This window comes from Numenius arquata, chromosome 1 (genome assembly GCF_964106895.1).
Source record: "Numenius arquata chromosome 1, bNumArq3.hap1.1, whole genome shotgun sequence".
Taxonomy (NCBI): domain Eukaryota; kingdom Metazoa; phylum Chordata; class Aves; order Charadriiformes; family Scolopacidae; genus Numenius; species Numenius arquata.
In genome coordinates, this window is record NC_133576.1 from 24,591,288 (window position 1) to 24,609,562 (window position 18,275).

General features: G+C 36.0%; 1 protein-coding gene across 2 annotated transcripts in view; it reads left to right on the forward strand.

The window, feature by feature from the left end:
• EPHA6 (EPH receptor A6) overlaps nucleotides 1–18,275 on the forward strand; it is a 507,751-nt gene that overhangs the window by 400,797 nt on the left and 88,679 nt on the right. For both annotated transcript variants that reach the window (XM_074161043.1, XM_074161051.1), the window contains one exon: nucleotides 1,780–1,965. In XM_074161043.1, the coding sequence (XP_074017144.1) occupies nucleotides 1,780–1,965 (186 nt within the window). The remainder of the gene's footprint in view (nucleotides 1–1,779; nucleotides 1,966–18,275) is intronic.

An 18,275-nucleotide genomic window follows, 5' to 3' on the forward strand; every position in this document is an offset into this window, starting at 1 on the left:
TAGCAGTAGTCGGGCAAACAGACTTTTAAAGAGAGCCTTCTAAGAGCTAAAGAGGCAAAATCATCCAGGAAAATCCCTACCCAACTTCCCGTTTTGTCAAAAGATTCCCAGAACATTAGTCTGATGACAGCACATGCTTTGATTTATTTTTAAAAATTAGGTAGAAATAAAACAAAGGGTTTTTTTTTTTTGGTCAAAAGAAGACCTAGGACGCTTGGCTTTTGTTAGCTGTTTAAGAAGCTGCTAATTTATTCAGAGGTTATGTTCGACATCTGTTAATTGTACTCTTGCACTTGTTGATGTCTCTGTTTTGAAGTGAAAGACAAGCAATGAAATTGGTTTTTTTATCCCTCCACTCTTCCTGGATCTTATTGGCTAATAAAATTTCGCTTTATTTTAGTGGAAGCAACAGAACCTAATAAAATAAAAGCTCTATGACAATATCCATTCTAATCCTGTAACATCAGGGAGTTATAATTTTGTGAAGTGAAGCTTCTGTCTTTAAGGCCTCACTCTTCTAAATTCGCTTCTTATCTGAAGACATAATGTATTTGCAGAAAGAGTTCTCATTTTTTTTCTTTTGTTCTGCCCTCAAAGTTTAAGGAAAACTAATTCAGACAGCACTCAATGGAGGGAGTAACAAATTATTTCCTCCACTTAAATATATATCTGTGTATGACTTGGGTTGTGGGGTTTTTTCAACAGTTCTAATCCCAAAATAACTGGGGTAGAGACCCTGAACTAAGAAGAGCTTTGAAATACTTTTGTGAACATTGTTTCTCATTTACTGAATTATGACCCATTGAAAACTGACCTACAGGCATCTAGAGTATATTTGGTAGGGCTTTAAATAACTTTTGAGTGGCTTCAAGATCCAAGGAAAGTTGTGATTTCCATACAAACTTAATTAGTAAAGGGAATGCAAGGAGACATGCATTCTTTAAAGGCCCTTACATACAGGGGAACACATCAGGTGAAGCAAGCTTTGAGATTCCTCTCGTTACACAGCTCAGTCCTGATTTGCTGAAACTGTTGGCCTTTGGCTGTCTGAACAGTGAAATATGTAATTAATTTCAAGTAGGTATGTAAGTCTATTTAAATAAATCATGTGCAAGTGCTTTTCTGAGGCATAATAGCATTAAGTACATTTTAAAAGCTTTCTACAATTGGAGGATAGTCAGGTATTCTGATATAGCGTTTCTTGTCGTTTAGGTCTTAGTGCATGACACCTCTATAGATAGATATTGCTATAAATAGATATTTTAGATAGATATTCTCTCATCCTTAGAATTAAAATCTAAGTGTCATTACATTCCTTCCTCATAGCATGCTCAGCTGTATCACAAGCATATTGATATCAAAGTTCAGTCTCAAAGTGTCAGTAAAGCAAGATGAATCACACTGGAACACAAATGGTTTGGCTGTTTCAGTGAAAGTTCAATTTCCCTATGATCTCATGGTGTGGCACAAAGGAAAGTTGATTATTTGTTGTGAAGTAATGCGAATATTTTGCTTTTCTGGGATGTGATAAAACTCAGGAACTTGAATATCCCATCTGTTATTTCTCCATCCACTTCTATGGGACGTGTGAGTTTCTTGAATATTTTGTGTTCTTATTTCACTGATAACTACAAATAACTGAATTATTAAAAAAGACAGTTTTTAAGAAAGCTATCGATGGTTATTTTGAAAGATTAGGTGTTTAAATTCAGTAATACAAACTGAACTGTAGTTTTTCAGGCACTGTGAATGATCTAACAAATATTTTATCTACTTAAGGTGAGTTTGGAGAAGTGTGCAGTGGACGTCTGAAGACACCAGGAAAAAGGGAGATACCTGTTGCAATTAAAACTCTCAAAGGTGGCTATGTGGACAGGCAGAGAAGAGATTTCCTGAGAGAGGCTAGTATCATGGGACAATTTGATCACCCAAATATAATTCGCCTTGAAGGAGTTGTTACAAAAAGTAAGTTACTATTAATAGCTTTTTGTTGTTTTTCCCATTCTATGTAATTACTATCAAAATTAAACATTACTTCCACATTCAACATGGATTGCAATTCTTAGAAATTACTCAAATCATAAAATGCAGCAGAAAGCACAGAGTTTGGGACCATAATAGGAAATTCATAGCCTATCTGTTTCAATCGGAAATATATTATTTTTTAATAAAAATCATTCTCATTCAAATAAAGTCTTTACGGGTTCTTATGAAATAGCACTGTAGAGTTTGCTTATAGGAAAGTGGAATACAGTACAGAAAACCATAAATGTAACTGAGTTGACAATGAACCAAATCATCATGTCAGGCACCAGCTGCAGTCTTCTTTTCCCACAAGCACTCGCTCTATATTTGATTGTGTTTTACTGGTTTTGTTACCAGAAGAGATCAATTTCCTATCTTAAACAAATAAAATGTAAACTCTTTTCAAACTTACTGTACACTTGCAAATGATTCACTAAATTCCAGAATAATCTATGAAATGTTTTACTCCTTATACCTTTTGCAGCTGGCAAGAGATAACTCTTGCTTCTGAAATCTAGCATTTTTAGTGGGGTTATTGGCTTTTCTGAAATGCTGAAATATCTAGTTATCATTTAAGTATTAAGTAGAAGTCTTAAGAACATGGATGACATTTCTTTAAGGCCAATTTTTGCAGTAGTGAATTAAAAAACTCATCAGGTATACTCTTCTCAAAATTAATCATTGCCTCAACTAAGCAATATTTGCTGATTTGCAGTACTTATATCTTTCTAAACATCAAGTGTTGTGTGTATAAAACAATGATGTCCTCTTACTGTCACAGTAAATACACTAAATATGTTGTGAATATTTCCTGGTTTTACCTTGTTACAATATCAAAAGCTATGTTTGGAAATCACAATATACTAGAACAAAGAGGAAATTATAGCTCCTGAAGTCATGTCATTGGAATGGAATTTCAGGAGGTTCATGGGATGACCTTGTTCAAATCTGTCTTTCTGTGATTCTAAACTAAGATGAAAAGGATATTTTTTTTTCTTTTTCTGCACAGTATTGCAAGGATAAATTAATTATTATTTGGGAATTTTTGGTTACTTGACTAACAGAATCCCTTACGTTGCAAACTTCTGGAAAGATATGGCGTAGTCTTCTCCATTGCTCTCCCGTCAGTAATTGTTCTGCTGACAACAAACAAGAACACAAGTTAATACTGGATGAGCAGCATTGGAGATCTTCGTCAAGAGATGTAAATATGTAAGAACTTAATTGAATTTAGCTCCTTTCTTCATAATGAGCAATATAGCAGCAATTAAATTCTACTGGTCCTCACCAACATGGGCAGTTTATTAACCAGTATCACAGGTATGCCTAGGGTCCATGTGGTGGATCTAGTAGTGTATGTCTCATTTCTGAAAAAGGCTAATGGCTGTGATTTATGACCATTGTTTAAATCCAATTAGATGGTGCGTGCAGAGTACAGCATAATGTACTTGGCAATGGCATGATTGTTTAATCTTTGCCACATTTATAAATTTTCTTACTGTAATGTGTCATCATCAATCTGGAGAGAAATGAAGATTGCATTAAGAAAACAGAAACAAACAGATAAATCAGTGCTCCAACATTAGAGTATTTGTTCCTCTTCTACATTAGAGTATTTGTTCCTCTTCTACATTAGAGTATTTGTTCCTCTTCTACAGGAGAAGTGATTATAGATAACCTTAAGCCAAGAAGTCATCATTAGCGGTTCTGTTTTTCTCTAAGGACTCAACACACTTTATTATTGTTTTTGGAATGTTTGCTCAGAGGTGATATAAAAATAGTAGTAGGTGTTACTCTTATAGTCACACTGTCCTATCAAAATATGCATCTCTCCAAGATATAAAATAAATAGAAAATATTTGAAATAAAATATTTTTGGGTCAGGCAGGTTTAAAAAAGAATAAAACAATTATACAGCAATAATTGTAGAACGAAAAAAATATGTGAGTTATCAACAAATTTCACCCTAAGACACACAAAGTGCAAGTTATATAAATGGTAAAGGACAAAGTTGTGCAGTACTGCTCTGCTGCAGGGAAGAAGCTAGGAGGCAGGCTGAGCCATAGACACATGCACTCTGCTATGCTTTGGCAGTTTATCTTTAGGATACTGCCCCATCTGTGGTATTTAGAGAATAACATGGCTTCAGCTGGGAGCAGAACAGTTACCTTGCATTTCACTAAATCCTAAATCTAGGCTTGCACAAGCCAACACAGAACAGAAATTTCCTGTAACTAAAAAGTGTGCTGTAAAAGTGAGACAGAACCTTGTCCTAGCCAAATTTTTTATGTAATAACAGCATGATTAAAAGGTGCTTTGTGTTAAAACTTAGATTAATAACAGCAGAAACTATTTATCTGATGTACAGTTACAGTTCCACTAACCTATAAAGGCACATCGGATGCAGTAAATTTGATTAATAGACGTGTAATGCTGTTCTTAGCACATGCTTTCCTCTTTGTAACCATTAGTCATTAACTTCTAGCAGCTGCTGATATATATTGCATCAGTTTGTAAGCAGTACCTTCCATTACAGTGTCATTGACTATTGAACAAAAAAGTAAAAGGATTTGATTGTAATAAGCAGAAGTGCTCTACCAAGTCAATAGCTATTGACTGGGGCAATAACAAATTTGTCTGTTCATTACAAATGAGAGCTTTTATCTGGTGCTACCAGCTAAGCAGATGTTAACTTCTAAATGAGACTGTTTTCAAAATTGCTATGGAATGTGTACTGTACAGGATGAAAAAAATGCTAAACTAAGCCTGCTCAGAAACCTCTGCTGAAACAGACTTTTAATCCCCTTTTCTGCTTGCTTCATTTCTCGTTTGTCCTAACTTCGATCCCTAATCACAGAGAGCAGCAGGCAGAACAGTGGCTGTAGCACAAGCTTTCTGTTAGCAGAGAGTTCATTTCAAGGGCAATTTGCCGGGCCAAGGCAAATACACCGTAGCACAGGATCTGGATCTGATAGTTCACTTATATCAGAAGTCACAAGGGAAACTTCACTCCTGTTTGGTTTGCTTTAGCAACACCGTTCCTTGCATGGTTTGCCACAAAAGGCTGCTTATCACCTTGCAAATTGATGAGAGATGCTTAGGCACTTTATAAAAACACCCGTGTTTCCCTTTCAAGTCATATTAGCACTGTGATAATTTTGGGAGCTCTTCTTGGGTGTGTCAGGGCATGCTCAGCTGAGTTGTATGTCATTGTCCAAGCTGCTGCTACTTCATAAACAGGTATAAGAAAAATAAAGCTTCTTTCTCCAGCACAAGCATATGTAACCAACATTGAGATCAGGGCTATATAGAATTAAGACGTGTGTTCCACTGCTACTTCTTGTTGAAGTCTGTGTTGCAGACTTTCCATGAAAAGTCTGTAAAGTAAAGTAAAGCTAGGTTTACAGCAAACGCCTGCCAACATAACTATATCTACAAGACACATGAAAAAATAGTCTCTGACTATTGTACCTGTACTGGAAGAAGTCATTGGTGTTACACTAGCCAAACTAGAATCTATAGCTAGTTTAGCTTGATGGTGTCTTACACAATAGTTTAAAGCATGGCCTTGTAAGTACTGTGTAATACTGTGTCAATACCAAATATCAATGCATGCAAGGGCTTTATTGTAGTCATAATCTTAGTTTGCTCCTCTCCCCCTCAGACTTTACCCCAAATAACTTTCAATTTTTAAAATTAATTTCTAAGGAATTGCTTCCATTTCTGAACTTTGACTATTGGAGGATTTGCACCTGTCACATTTACAAGAGGAATCTTTTTAAGACATTCATTTTCTTTAACAACGTTCTGTATATTCTTATTCTCCAGAAGAATTTTCAAATTAATCCCTTCATAAAAGGAGAATCAATGAAGACAGCACCAGATTTTTGGTTCTGTGTAAGCTCACATCCCCATAACATCATGTCTAGGATTGGAATGACACCATCAACTCCCTTATTGTCTCCACACTAGTTTGCTTTAGTGACTTTAAAATTGTGAATGCTATCACAGTTCTGAAACCTTTAGCCAGTCATCTGGCAGATTAAATCAAAAGCTTTAATCATTGAGCTCCTTTTTAAATTATTGTGTACAACCTGTTCAGTGCAAGAGTCCTGAGGTGTACCTTGCCTTGTCCATGAGGAAGACAAAGCAGCATACTGATCCTCTTTCACTACAATTTGCAGTATGTAGCTCTTCATGTCTGACCCATTTCTCATTTATCAAAAATGCAGGAAATAACAAGGACATTAGTTTTTTTCAGTCAAGACATTGTGGTTTAGGCCTTTGAGCCCTTAGTGTAATGAATCTAATGTTAACTTTTTTTCCAACCTGTTAATAGGTTGAGGCTGTTAAATGGAGTTCAAAATTCATTTTGGAAGGTGACATATTTTGCAGTATACGTGTTTTTTATACGCAGCATTGTATACTTGGCTGTTATGCAAAAAGATTGAAGAAATTTTGTGGCAGTGTTTGTAACATTCTTACCTTGGTCATGGATGGTGAAATTGTTCTCCCAAGAAACATGATTGTGAAAAGTTTAAATGTTGATCTTTAAGAGTTAATTTGTGACTATTTGAAGTAGGCTATGCCGTGATAGCTTACAAAATATGATTATGATTATAGACCAAAAAAAGGTGACTTACATTACAGTATATATTACTGATTTCTGAAAAGTAAAACTTTTAGGGCCAGCAGAAACCATATGGTGTTAATAGATTCCATGTTAGCATTATAGTATTGTTTATAATCTAGAGCGTGACCAATTTCAAATCTTGACGTTTACTTCTATCAGTAATCTCGGTACATCACTGAAGACACTGAAGGCACCTCCAGGCACAGATGTACTTGTTGCAGGCCAAAATGGCTTCAGACCCACCCCTTGAACCCACCCACTTACACCTGCCTTACACAACACAGATACACAGCAGAGTATGAAGACATTATTCGTCCCTGAATATCTTCCATTGTGCTTATAGACAATCCACTGGACACAGAGTGGTGGTGACACTATATGTACGTTATATTAGCCATTGGGCTTTACAGGGCATTAGGCATAAAGCTGAATTTATCTGATGAAGCATATCGTAGCTGTGCACGTAATGATACCAAAAAAAAAGCAGAATTTCAATTATGCTATAAATTGTTCAGTAAGTGGAGCTGTAAATTTAAATTTGGCTCACTGCCTTTATTTTCCTTTGTATCCTGTTCATAGATAAATATCACAACATTCCTTCTGTTGTGAATTCAGTGTTGCTGTGGCCAGTAAATTAATGCAAAAACCACAACTACCACCCGCACTGTTAGCCAAATTTACTAGATCAATTTATTAAAATATCATCCAAAATAAAGAATTGAAAGTTAGAGCTGTGACCATGACTGCTGTAACACAGACAAAACTAAGTATCTATAGCCTTCTTGCAAAATAGGTTGCCCTTCATGAACTGGTATTCGAAGAACGTAATTAATGTTGATAGTACTGTTATTTTTACACATGCACGCATGTGTGTGGGTATTTCAAGTAACACATACAAACTACCATGCATTCCATTTGTTGAAGGTTGCTGGCAAGAATTAAGAATACATGATACTTAATTCTCCTGAGTGACACATATTTAAAAAAAATAGCTTTTAAACCTCTGGAAAAATTAACTTTTTCTTTCATTCATTACATTCTGAGAATTTTTTTTGCAAAAACCAAAGGGTCATTATGGTTTCCTGCAGTTCAAATCGGTCACATTTCTGTGTTCTACTTTTCTGTTTTGCAGCTAGCAAGCGATACGTTATAACTGTTAATTCTGCTGTAATATCTTTCACAGGACAATAAGCAATGAAGAAAAAACATATTGTCAAACAACTAACATTAGCAGCAGCTTGATCTGACCGCGACACAGTATCTCACATAACTGAACTGCTATAATTCTACTTTTATAGGTTACGTCTGAGAAACAGGATTTCACTTTCTTCAGGATCCTTTGCCTTCAGATGTCTGTATTCAGACATGTAGGACCTGACTTTCAAAGATATTTAGACACCTGGATGTGAGATGTGGTTCTAGCAGAAAAATAGGAGACAAATGTCATTCCTACCAACCACCATGAAAAGATAAAGTCTGGTAGATAACAAATGGCCAGATTATTTTTTTTCTTTTTAAGGAAAAGCATGGCCATCAATTTGTATAATTAACATCATTATTAACTGCAAGTGATTGCATTTCCATATATCGTCTGAATAAAGTATGCAATTTCTTCCTCTACCATGAAACTAGACAAGAGCATGGTACAATCAGTTAAAGGGCAAGATAGTTATAGTGTGTAGGTGCTATTTGAAGGACTAGTGTTTTTTTTTTTAACAACTCTAACCAGAAGATTTAATGAATAACAGGGGGAGACAAGATTACACTACTCTGACAGGTTTGCTGCAACAACATGGCTGATCTGTTGCCTGTGTAGGAAAGCCATATAAACAATGAGGAGAACAATTATAAATGACAATTGCAATTGCAATTGACAGTTAAAGGAGGGAGGGTGTTAAAGTGTGTATATAAAGCAATCAATAATCCTGATTCACAAGCTGTGTTTGGTTGATTTATTTTGATAACTGTGCATTCATTTGTTATTCTTTATATAGACAATAACACACTAGTAAATATACATGTGATTGACTATTGGTAAAGTCCTGCTGCAACTCTGTTGTTGCTAAATCTTTGCGGAAAAGTGAGGTGGTCTTACTGAAAATAATACCAAGACATGCTGAGTTTGAAAATAATTGATAATGATAGCTAAGAGAGGTTCTGCTGTATTCTAGAGCCTAGCAAAGTCAGATTATATCAGAAGCATTATTTGGTAAGCTTCAACCTAATTGTTAAATATTACAGTAAGCTCAAAATTGAAGCAGGGTTGTGTTCTTTTAAAAGGCAAATTAAATAAACTTTTTGCTATTTTTCAACATTAAATCATTCTCTTGTAATTCACAAAATATACAGCATTGGGCTCTGAAGGACACTGAGAGGTCATCTTGTCCATCTTCTTGCCTCAAGGCAGAATTAATTATATTTAAACTAGTCTGGATAAATGGTTTCCTATCCTATTCTCAGAAACCTCTCCTGGTGAAGATTCCACAGCCTCCCTGGGCAATCTATTGAGTGTTTATCTATCCTCATACTTAACCTTCCTAGTGTTAAATTGAAATATTTTTTTTACTGCACCTTAAGGCCATTAACTCTTTTCCTGTCCATGGTGGAATAGTTTGTACCTTTCCTCTTTGCAGCAATATTTTACATTTGTAGACCATTATAATGTCTTTACTGTCTTCAGTAAATCACCCAGGTTCTGTCAAGTCTTTCTTCACGGTATGTGTTTGCTAGACCTTTGGTCATTCTTAATGCTTTCCTTTGGACTCTTTCCAGTCAATTAATATCTTCTTTAAAGTATGGCTTTCAAGAGTGGATACAGTGGATGCTGAGCCTTACCTTCCACTAGCAAACAGGAAATAATCATCTTAAATGTAAACTGTGTTACTCTTCTTTCAATGTGTGTGGTTTTCAATAGCAACCATTGTTGGGTGTTATTTTGATTTAATATTACCCATAGATTGGGTGATCTGTGAAACAGCTGGCTGTCCAGTCTTTCCTCCAGGTTGTACTTGTGTGGTTGTACGCTGTCATCTCCATTGACCTCCTTTGTCTTCCAGAATTATGTTCTATGTTTTCTCAAACATTTCCCTAGCATGCCAAGTCATTTTGCTTTCTGAACCTAATCTCCACAAGCTCCTTCCATTTTGCTGTCTTTCTCAGATTTAGAAACACACTCTTAGTTCCAGGGTCGCAGTCATTAAGGAGAAAACTGAAGAGACGCAAAAGCCCTGGACCATACTATTTGTGGCTTTTCAGGTTGACAGTGAACCACTGAGGACAGTTTTCCAGCTGTTGTTACCCTCACTGTGCAGTAGTTTCACCAGAACAGGAAACAATACTGCACTGTCTTGACTGTGACCTATCCGGGATATGCGTATACGACGTTATTGTAACTCTCCTATCTGTGACACCTATTTGTCACAGGCAGAAATTAGGCTGGCGTGGTATTTGCTCTTGAGAAATGTATGCAGGTTGTTACTACCACACTGTCATCTTCTAAGTATTTGCAAATGTTTTAATTATTTTCTGGTTCTAACAGATGAAGTTAGTCTGACTGGGTCCTCTTTCCTTTTTAATGCATTGTGTTGTGGTAAACTTCATAAGGCTGAAAGGGTTATTTCATGTGTGAAAGGGTTATTGTGGGGACTTAAAAGTTCATTTATGAAGTGTTTGGAAACCCGGAGGGCAGAGTGCTATTGAAGCCATAACTATTACAACTAAATAATTTAATAATGCTGGAACCTTATTACAGATTTGTCAAATGTAATGAATATGATAAATCATATTAATCTTCTCTAGTCCAATGGATTTTAGGTATCTAAGAATGGAGGTATGTATCTCAGTACTTCTGCGAACCTCAGAAAAGGTGTGTCTTCATTAAACAGATACAAGATAGCAACTAGATTTTTTTGGTAAGTAAGAATGGTTTGGGTTGGAAGGGGACTTTAAAGGCCATTTAGGCCAACCCCCCTACAATGAGCAGGGACAACTTCAATTAGATCAGGTTGCTCAGAGCCCTGTCCAACCTAACCTTGAAGGTTTCCAGGGACGGGGCATCTACCACCTCTCTGGGCAACTTGTTCCAGTGTTTCATAACCCTCATCATAAAAGATTTCTTCCTTACATCTAGTCTAAGTCCTTTAGCTTAAAACCATTACCCCTTGTCCTCTCACAACAGGCCCTGCTGAAAAGTTTGTCCCCGTCTTTTATATAAGCCCCATTTAAGCACTGAAAGGCTGCTGTAAGGTCTCCCCAGAGCCTTCTCTTCTTCAGGCTGAACAACCCCAACTCTCTCAGCCTGTCCTCATAGATCCCTCTGATAATCTTTATGGCCCTCCTCTGGACCTGCTCCAACAGGTGCATGTCTTTCCTGTGATGAGGACTTTGGAACTGGATGCAGTACTCCAGGTGGGCTTTCACCAGAGTGGAGTAGAGAGGCAGGATCACCTCCCTCCACCTTCTGGCCATGCTTCTTTTGAGATCCTTAAATAACTTTTTTAAACTAATGTAAATATCTGTGTCTCCACTGAAAATAAAGCACAGTTATCTATGCTTTCTCATATCGGAAATACTGACAATCTTTATTAGTTGAAAGTTAGTACTTTCGACAATGTGATACTGCCAGGTTCTGGTTACCAGCTGTCTGAGCTCAAGTCTTCAAAGAAGAAACAAGAGAATATATTTTGTAAAGATACCCTAATTCACCTAATATGCAAAGTTAAATAGATCAGCTTTTATGCTTGAACTTTGATTGACTGATGAATGCTCGAGTCATTAAAACTGTTCTGGAAAAGCCGTAGCCCTTCTCTGGTTCACATCTCTTTAAATTTTACATTTGTTTGCAAGTATGTGAATAAGGAATGAAATAATAAGTTTTTCTTATTCTATGTTGCTTAGACCTACCAGTTCACTTTGCCAAATCTGTGATGAAACAGAACATGCAAGACCAACATCAGTAACTAGTTGAAGGGGGAATGCCAGCAGTGAGATACAGGTTAATACGTAAGGACAAGTTACCATCCTTAGATTTACCTGAACTAGAGTAAGAAAGAGCCTTGCTATCAATCTTTGGGGTCACCCCAAAACAGAGAGACCGTCAGACCTAGGGAACTGCTAGTTCAGCAGGTAGTTATGGTAGTGGTTGTCCAGATGTTCCACATGCTTTATGGTATAAACCTCTGCCTCAAGAAGTTCTATTGAGGCCTTTACTGCAGCTTAAAGGCTCATACCTAAATTTCTAATGGAAAGCAACAAGCTTGAGGTATCTTTAACAGCAGATTCATATGAAGAAGAAGAATTAAAATATGGATTGGTAGTTTTCTCATATAAATGATCTGATATTGTATGTTATGGAAACATGAGAATTGGATGTGAGGAAAAGAAACCTATTTAAAACATCATCTTCTTTCTAATGCAAGGATTGCTATAAACAACTGTAGGTGTAATGCTTTGGATGGGACAGAAAGAGAGCAGAAGAGAAAAAGGAAATTCTTGAGAAGGTTGTAGTACCAGTTTGTTTTAGCAAACTGCAGATAGGATTCTCTGAGTAAGGAAGACTTTATCTCAAACCAGACACATCCTCCTCACAGAGGACTCAAAGCAATTGTAAAGAAAGTTGCCAGTAAGGACGTGCTTTTCACATACAGATTAATTTTCCAGTGTACAGAAGTAAAAGCTGCTGAAAGTAACCGTTTTCAGTGATTAGTGAGAAATCCAAATTTGAAATTTGGAAGCGAAACGGTCATATTATACAATGAAAATCTGTTCAGACTTGTTTGAGTTATAGTCTGTTGAAAAGTGCCATATGTTTTTTGTGTTCTGCGCTGGAGAGCAAGTGAGAACTTTAATGACAGAGGTTTGCAGTGAACACACACCTGTGCATTTTTGCTTCTTGATCTCACTCAGAATTGCAGCTCCAGCCAAGGCAGATAAATTATTTCTTCTTCCACCATTCTTCTAGTACTATAATCAACATCCACACAAAATAATGACATAATTTTAATAGAGTTTTCCTTTGTAAACTGTTTATTCAGAATCTATTTACTCAGCCCATAGCTATGTTCTTTGTATATTCCTGACCTTCAAATTCTTTTCTTTACTGTCTCTCCAGTACGAGTCTTACTGTATCCATTTCACAGACTATAATTATCATTCTGATTCTTAATACATACATAGTTCAGGTTCCAGATGAATAAATAACTTAGATAGAAGCTGTCTGGGATCTATTCCAGGCTCTTGAAGTTTTGGTTGGAAATACAGTTTGCAAAAAATGCAGCTTCTTAAATCTTATTGTTCTTCACAGATAAACATAGCCATGGCACTGCTTATAAATCAGGAGTAGATGATAAAACTGTTAAGGGGAACACAACTGAAAGAGAGAAGCAATGTGGAAAAAAAATATATTTTTCAAAACCACCATAATTAGATGGTGTGAGTTTACAGATTATTCAGTTCAAGTATGTTCTTAATACAAACATGAAACACTAATGACAGTCCTGTAAACACATTTTAAGAGGCAAATGTATTCAGTCTGACATTCCAGAATAGATTCATGACTATATCAATTGGTAAATATTGTAATTTTTCTACTAAACTCTAACAAGATAATTTCTACTGAATAAAATTTGAAAGTAAATAAGTTTAGTTGGTAACGACTTCATTTCAATGTTTCATCTAGAGAAGCATAGTACAGAATTTTCATAATAGTAGAAATTTGAAACAAACTACTGTAGTTTGTAGAATTCACATAATTGATTTCCTTTCTTCCTGAGACAACAGAAACTTGTTAATGTCTCCCTACACTGATAATAATTTAACCACTTTGGAAATTGGTCTCCACTCTTTCCTTTTTCTTATTTTTTCCTCTCAGCAGTAGTTGAATACATTCTTCAGCATAAAAACAAAGTTTTGCTGTTTTAGATAATATTGGCAATTTACTTCCAGTTTTCAGTGAATGCCTTTATAAGCATTGAAAAATGTGACTTCATGATCTGTTCAAACACTGACTGCCCAATAGTCATCTTGTCAGAATCACTGTTGCCAAAACTAGCACAAGGAAGATCAGATGACTTCATGGCATTCACCCTTGACACCAAGCGGTCTTTGAACTTGAGAGAAAATCCTCTGAATACACTGATATCCACAAAAAGATAATTAACAAGCACAGCTAATTCTCTTTGGTCAGTAGCATTTTCCAAAAAAAAGGAAGCAGAAGTCCGATGTATATGCCAAAGCCCATCAGATAGCTACAGGAGCTGCCTACAGCCTGGCTTCTAACATGAGTTATCAGGTGTGGCTGGGACACCTTTATTAAGCCTAGGCACAGAGGTTTTTTTTTATTTAATACATAGATTTGTAAATGTAAACTATTATATAATACATTTATAGTCAAAGAGTTCATCTGAGGTCACAACAATGATAGCAATCTTCCTACTTCTAGTCTTGGCATCACTTATTTGAGGAAATCACTTGGTGTTTGTAACCAAGAAGAAAATCAAACCTTTGTAATTAATTTCCTTGATATTAGTGAAAAGTGAATTGTGAATAGTGTGAATGTGAATAGTGAAAGGAGTCCTCACCCTCAATTTATACTCTACATTTGTTTAACAAAAAATCACTTTTTGTCAATTGACTTTTTGGAACTTTGGCTCCAAGTGTTTTTCTTAGCTGAAAACAGAGTCTTTTTCAATGACACTAATTGCTGTCTAAAAGTGGAGAGCATTTATCTCATACCCCTTGTTCATACTGTTACAGGCTAGCAAGGCTAAAAGAGTAGATAATCAGAGCTTTAATTGCAGAACTGCAGAATTTACAGCAGGCAGCATGAATACATTCATCTTCAGATGTTACCCATGAAAAGCTATTTTACTCATTAAATTAAAGCTCACTGCATTTTTTAAAAGTGAAGTACAAAATTAAAACCTATTATCTCTCTTTTTATGGAAATACCATGAAAAAGAACATCTGAAAGTTTAAAAGTCCCTGGAACTTTACAACCATCCCATTTATAAGACCCCATCAACATTTCACATGGGAGATTCCTGTCTTAAAGGATGAAGAATTCCACATCATAGGAATGCTCAAATTTTACTTAGGATCTTTCCTTCCAAAATCACAAAAACTAGGTGATCAAAAGACAACTGAAATGAAATTCATATTGCTAATTATGAATGGGCTAATCGTTCCAAAAATCATTATGTGTACGAAATGAATCACAGAGGCTTTGGCCAATATTGCAGGCTTTGTTTTTTTCTATCACTACAATTTTAAAGTTTCCAGCTAATTTGGTAATATATGCATGAACATGAAATCCAAATGCACAGCATACAGTGCTTGGAACAACTCTAAATACTTAAGGATTTCAGAGTTCTTGTTCAGCATTGTGCTAAAGCTATTTCCAGTTTAAGCACCGACTGAAAAATACTTATTTAATAGACAGCTTAAACATACACAGATTGTTTTATCTCATAACAGAAGCACAGTATTTCCAATTACTATTCCATTAAGACTACAAAGATGATTCAACACAACAGTTGTTATTGCTGTTAAAAGCCTTAATCATATTAATGTTGTCACACCAGTCTTCTCAGCAACCAGAACTTCAGCGTGTATTGACATTTAACACATTACAAAATAAATGCCTATAGTGTTTGTAGAACTCTCTTCAAGTAATTCCTTCATTTTTTTCCCCCAAATTGCCTGTTTGTCTAGAAACAGCAAGGGAAATTAAATTAGATGTTAATATTCTACCCAAACATTCTGTAACTTCCATCAGTTCCTCTTTAGGAATTGTAAGCTTCTTTCAGCATTTGCTTTTTCTCCCACAGAAGTCATAAGTAAAGCCAAAACTTGCTATAATTGGGATTTTCTAAAATAGTCTCATTCTGTGTAAATATTCCTAAGTCTGGATTTATTCCCATCCGCCAATCAAGAAATAAGAGAACTCCAGCACTTTAGGTTCACAGGAAAGGATTGTCTTTCACAAGGATCTCAAGGTTAAACTCTTCAGGGTTGGAGACCTGAACAGCAGCTTTGCCCTACCGTTTATCTTCATCACATTTCCAGATAGACCCTTGTAAACTTAAGTTTGGCGCAGAGTTTAGGGGACTGGCTATAGAAAAGCAAGCCTTTTAAAATATTTTCACTAAGAACTTCTCAGAAATGAGGCCAAAACATGTGGAAGCTTTATTATTCCCAAACCAATGAAATTAAGGAAATTCAGAGTTAAAATCAAACTGAAAAGAAAACCCAACAAAGAATGGAAATAAATAATCCACACCTGAACTACTCCTTGTGCTATCATGCAAAAATCTCACAGGAAAAATAAGCAAAGCACCATTTGTAGAAAATGGGGTCTTTTTTATTATTATTGTCACTCGAGAAGAAAAGAGAAATGTTTTCAGACACACAACCCCTTTTTCAGATTATTTCGTTGAGCCTGGGTGCCAGAAAGCTTCCTTGCTCTTCCCAAAAATATTGCTTGGATGTTGAAAGAGACAAACCTCTGGGTTTGTATAACAGTTCCATGAGGCCATCACAACTCCAGCAGTGCTTGTGTCATGGCTGTGCTCGTGTCCCCACACTAGATCAAATAAAGGCAACACTAAGTCTCCCTTAGCCTACTGGTGGATGCAGAAAAGGAACAAGGGTTAACATTAAAGTTGCCTCATATGTTTTGTAATACACATTCCAGGTACAGGCTGAAGTTCACTGAAGTACATTGGTGTACTTCACTGTAAATGGTTGGTTAAACCTTAAGTATGTTTTTTGATGGAAATTCCCATTCTTATTTAAATACTGAATATGACTAATAAACAAGAGTTAAAAAAATCTTTACAGTAATTCGTTATACTTTAAATGCAGGTTGTTGCTGAATACTAAAATCAGATCAGATCAAGCCCTTCAAAATCATGGCATAGCCCTAGAATAACAAAATACTAAAAACTATTCTAGGCTTTCTAATCTTTACTTTCTCTAAACATCACAGAGCATGTTCATTCTGTATTTCTCTTAATTTCTACTGAAATTATGAAAGCTCTTTTTTTAGAAGAAAAAAAGGAAGTTACAAGCTAGCCACAACATACAGATCGATTAAGTTGAGTCACTTGTCACAGCTAGGCCAATACAAGGCAGGTAAGTACATATCCAAATCTCTTGCAAACCTCTGTTAAATTCTTTCATCATTCCTTCTGTCCTCCCTTTTGCTTACCCTTTTATGTTCTACAAAGCACACATATCTCCATACACATTTTTCCTTCTTCCAGATACGTGTATTTCTAGTGTTCACCCCTTTTCTATTTTTTCTAATAAGTATATCGGATACAAAGCTTTTTAAAAGAGCTCTTTAGAAATTTCTAGTAAGTTTTGCTACTGTTTGTAACTGAAAACTTATTCGTCAGCAAAGGTGCAATATCCCTGAATTTCTTAGAGTTGTCCTCCACATGTGTGTTATTTCCTGTTGCTCTTAGGGCACATCTGCACCACAGCTCTTTTGACTACAGCATTTCGTCATAAGAGACTACTACATCGTATTGTTTCCAGTGATCTAGTGGCTCTCTTTAAGAGCCCTTTGTGAATCTGAGCTAATTGAATACTTTGGAAGACTGCTGCACTTCTCAGAATAATCACCTAACTGTAGGCAAGATACAGTTTCAGTCCTACTGAGAATAATGGCACCTGACTTTGGAGAAAGGGCAGTCCTGCTGGGGATGTTGGGTGGCAGTAGGATGTTACTCTTCAGCCCGTTCTGAGAAAGAAACTTTCTTATGCAGAATAACAAGGAAAAAATGACCTTTTTTTCTAAAATAAAATTTTCAAGTGCACGCAATCTCTCTTAAGATATAGCAAAAAGACAAAATTTAAGCATCTATTATTACATTTTTAAGGCTATTCAGGAGAATTATATGATGCAGTTTGTTCAGTTTCTTAGAGAGCTTTTCCTAAAGTGTGTTTGATTGAAGGTAACCAGCTTGCTCACAGATATTCAAAAAATCCATTAAGTTTTCATGCATAATACTCCTAATTTGGGACGAGCTGAAATCTTGTTTTAAATGCACAGCAGAGTTTATTCTTAGATTAAAGCACCAACAGTGGCTATGTAACAGCACCCAAAAAAATGAAGTAGCTGGTCACTCTTTGATGCATGGTGTTGCAGACAAGTTCCTGTGATCCTCCTTTTTTGAGCCACTATCCTGACAGAATTAAAGTTAAATGTGGATCATCTTTTGAAGTGAGATGCTGAAACCCAGTGAAGTGAGATATTTACTCAGAGGCAGACAAAAGGAACTCTAGTTTATTCCAGGTGTGTGGGCAGCTGCAATGCAGACTAAGAATGTGGCTGAAGCTCATTGTAGCTCCCTTCTGAACAGGACATACAATTTTCCTTTCCATGGGCACATGTCAGGGAGACAGTATATATCCATGCCACATCCTAGGACAAAAGTGATTCCTCACTATTGTTAATCTCTAATCTTAAGAACTAGCAAGAGCACCCAGGTTTTGTAATAAAGACCTTGCTTGGGGGAGTATTCCCTAACACAGATTACTCTCGACTTCAATGTTTAGACACTACTTTGTATTGAAATTGTGAAGATTCATTATCTGAAGAGGTTCTGCCAAA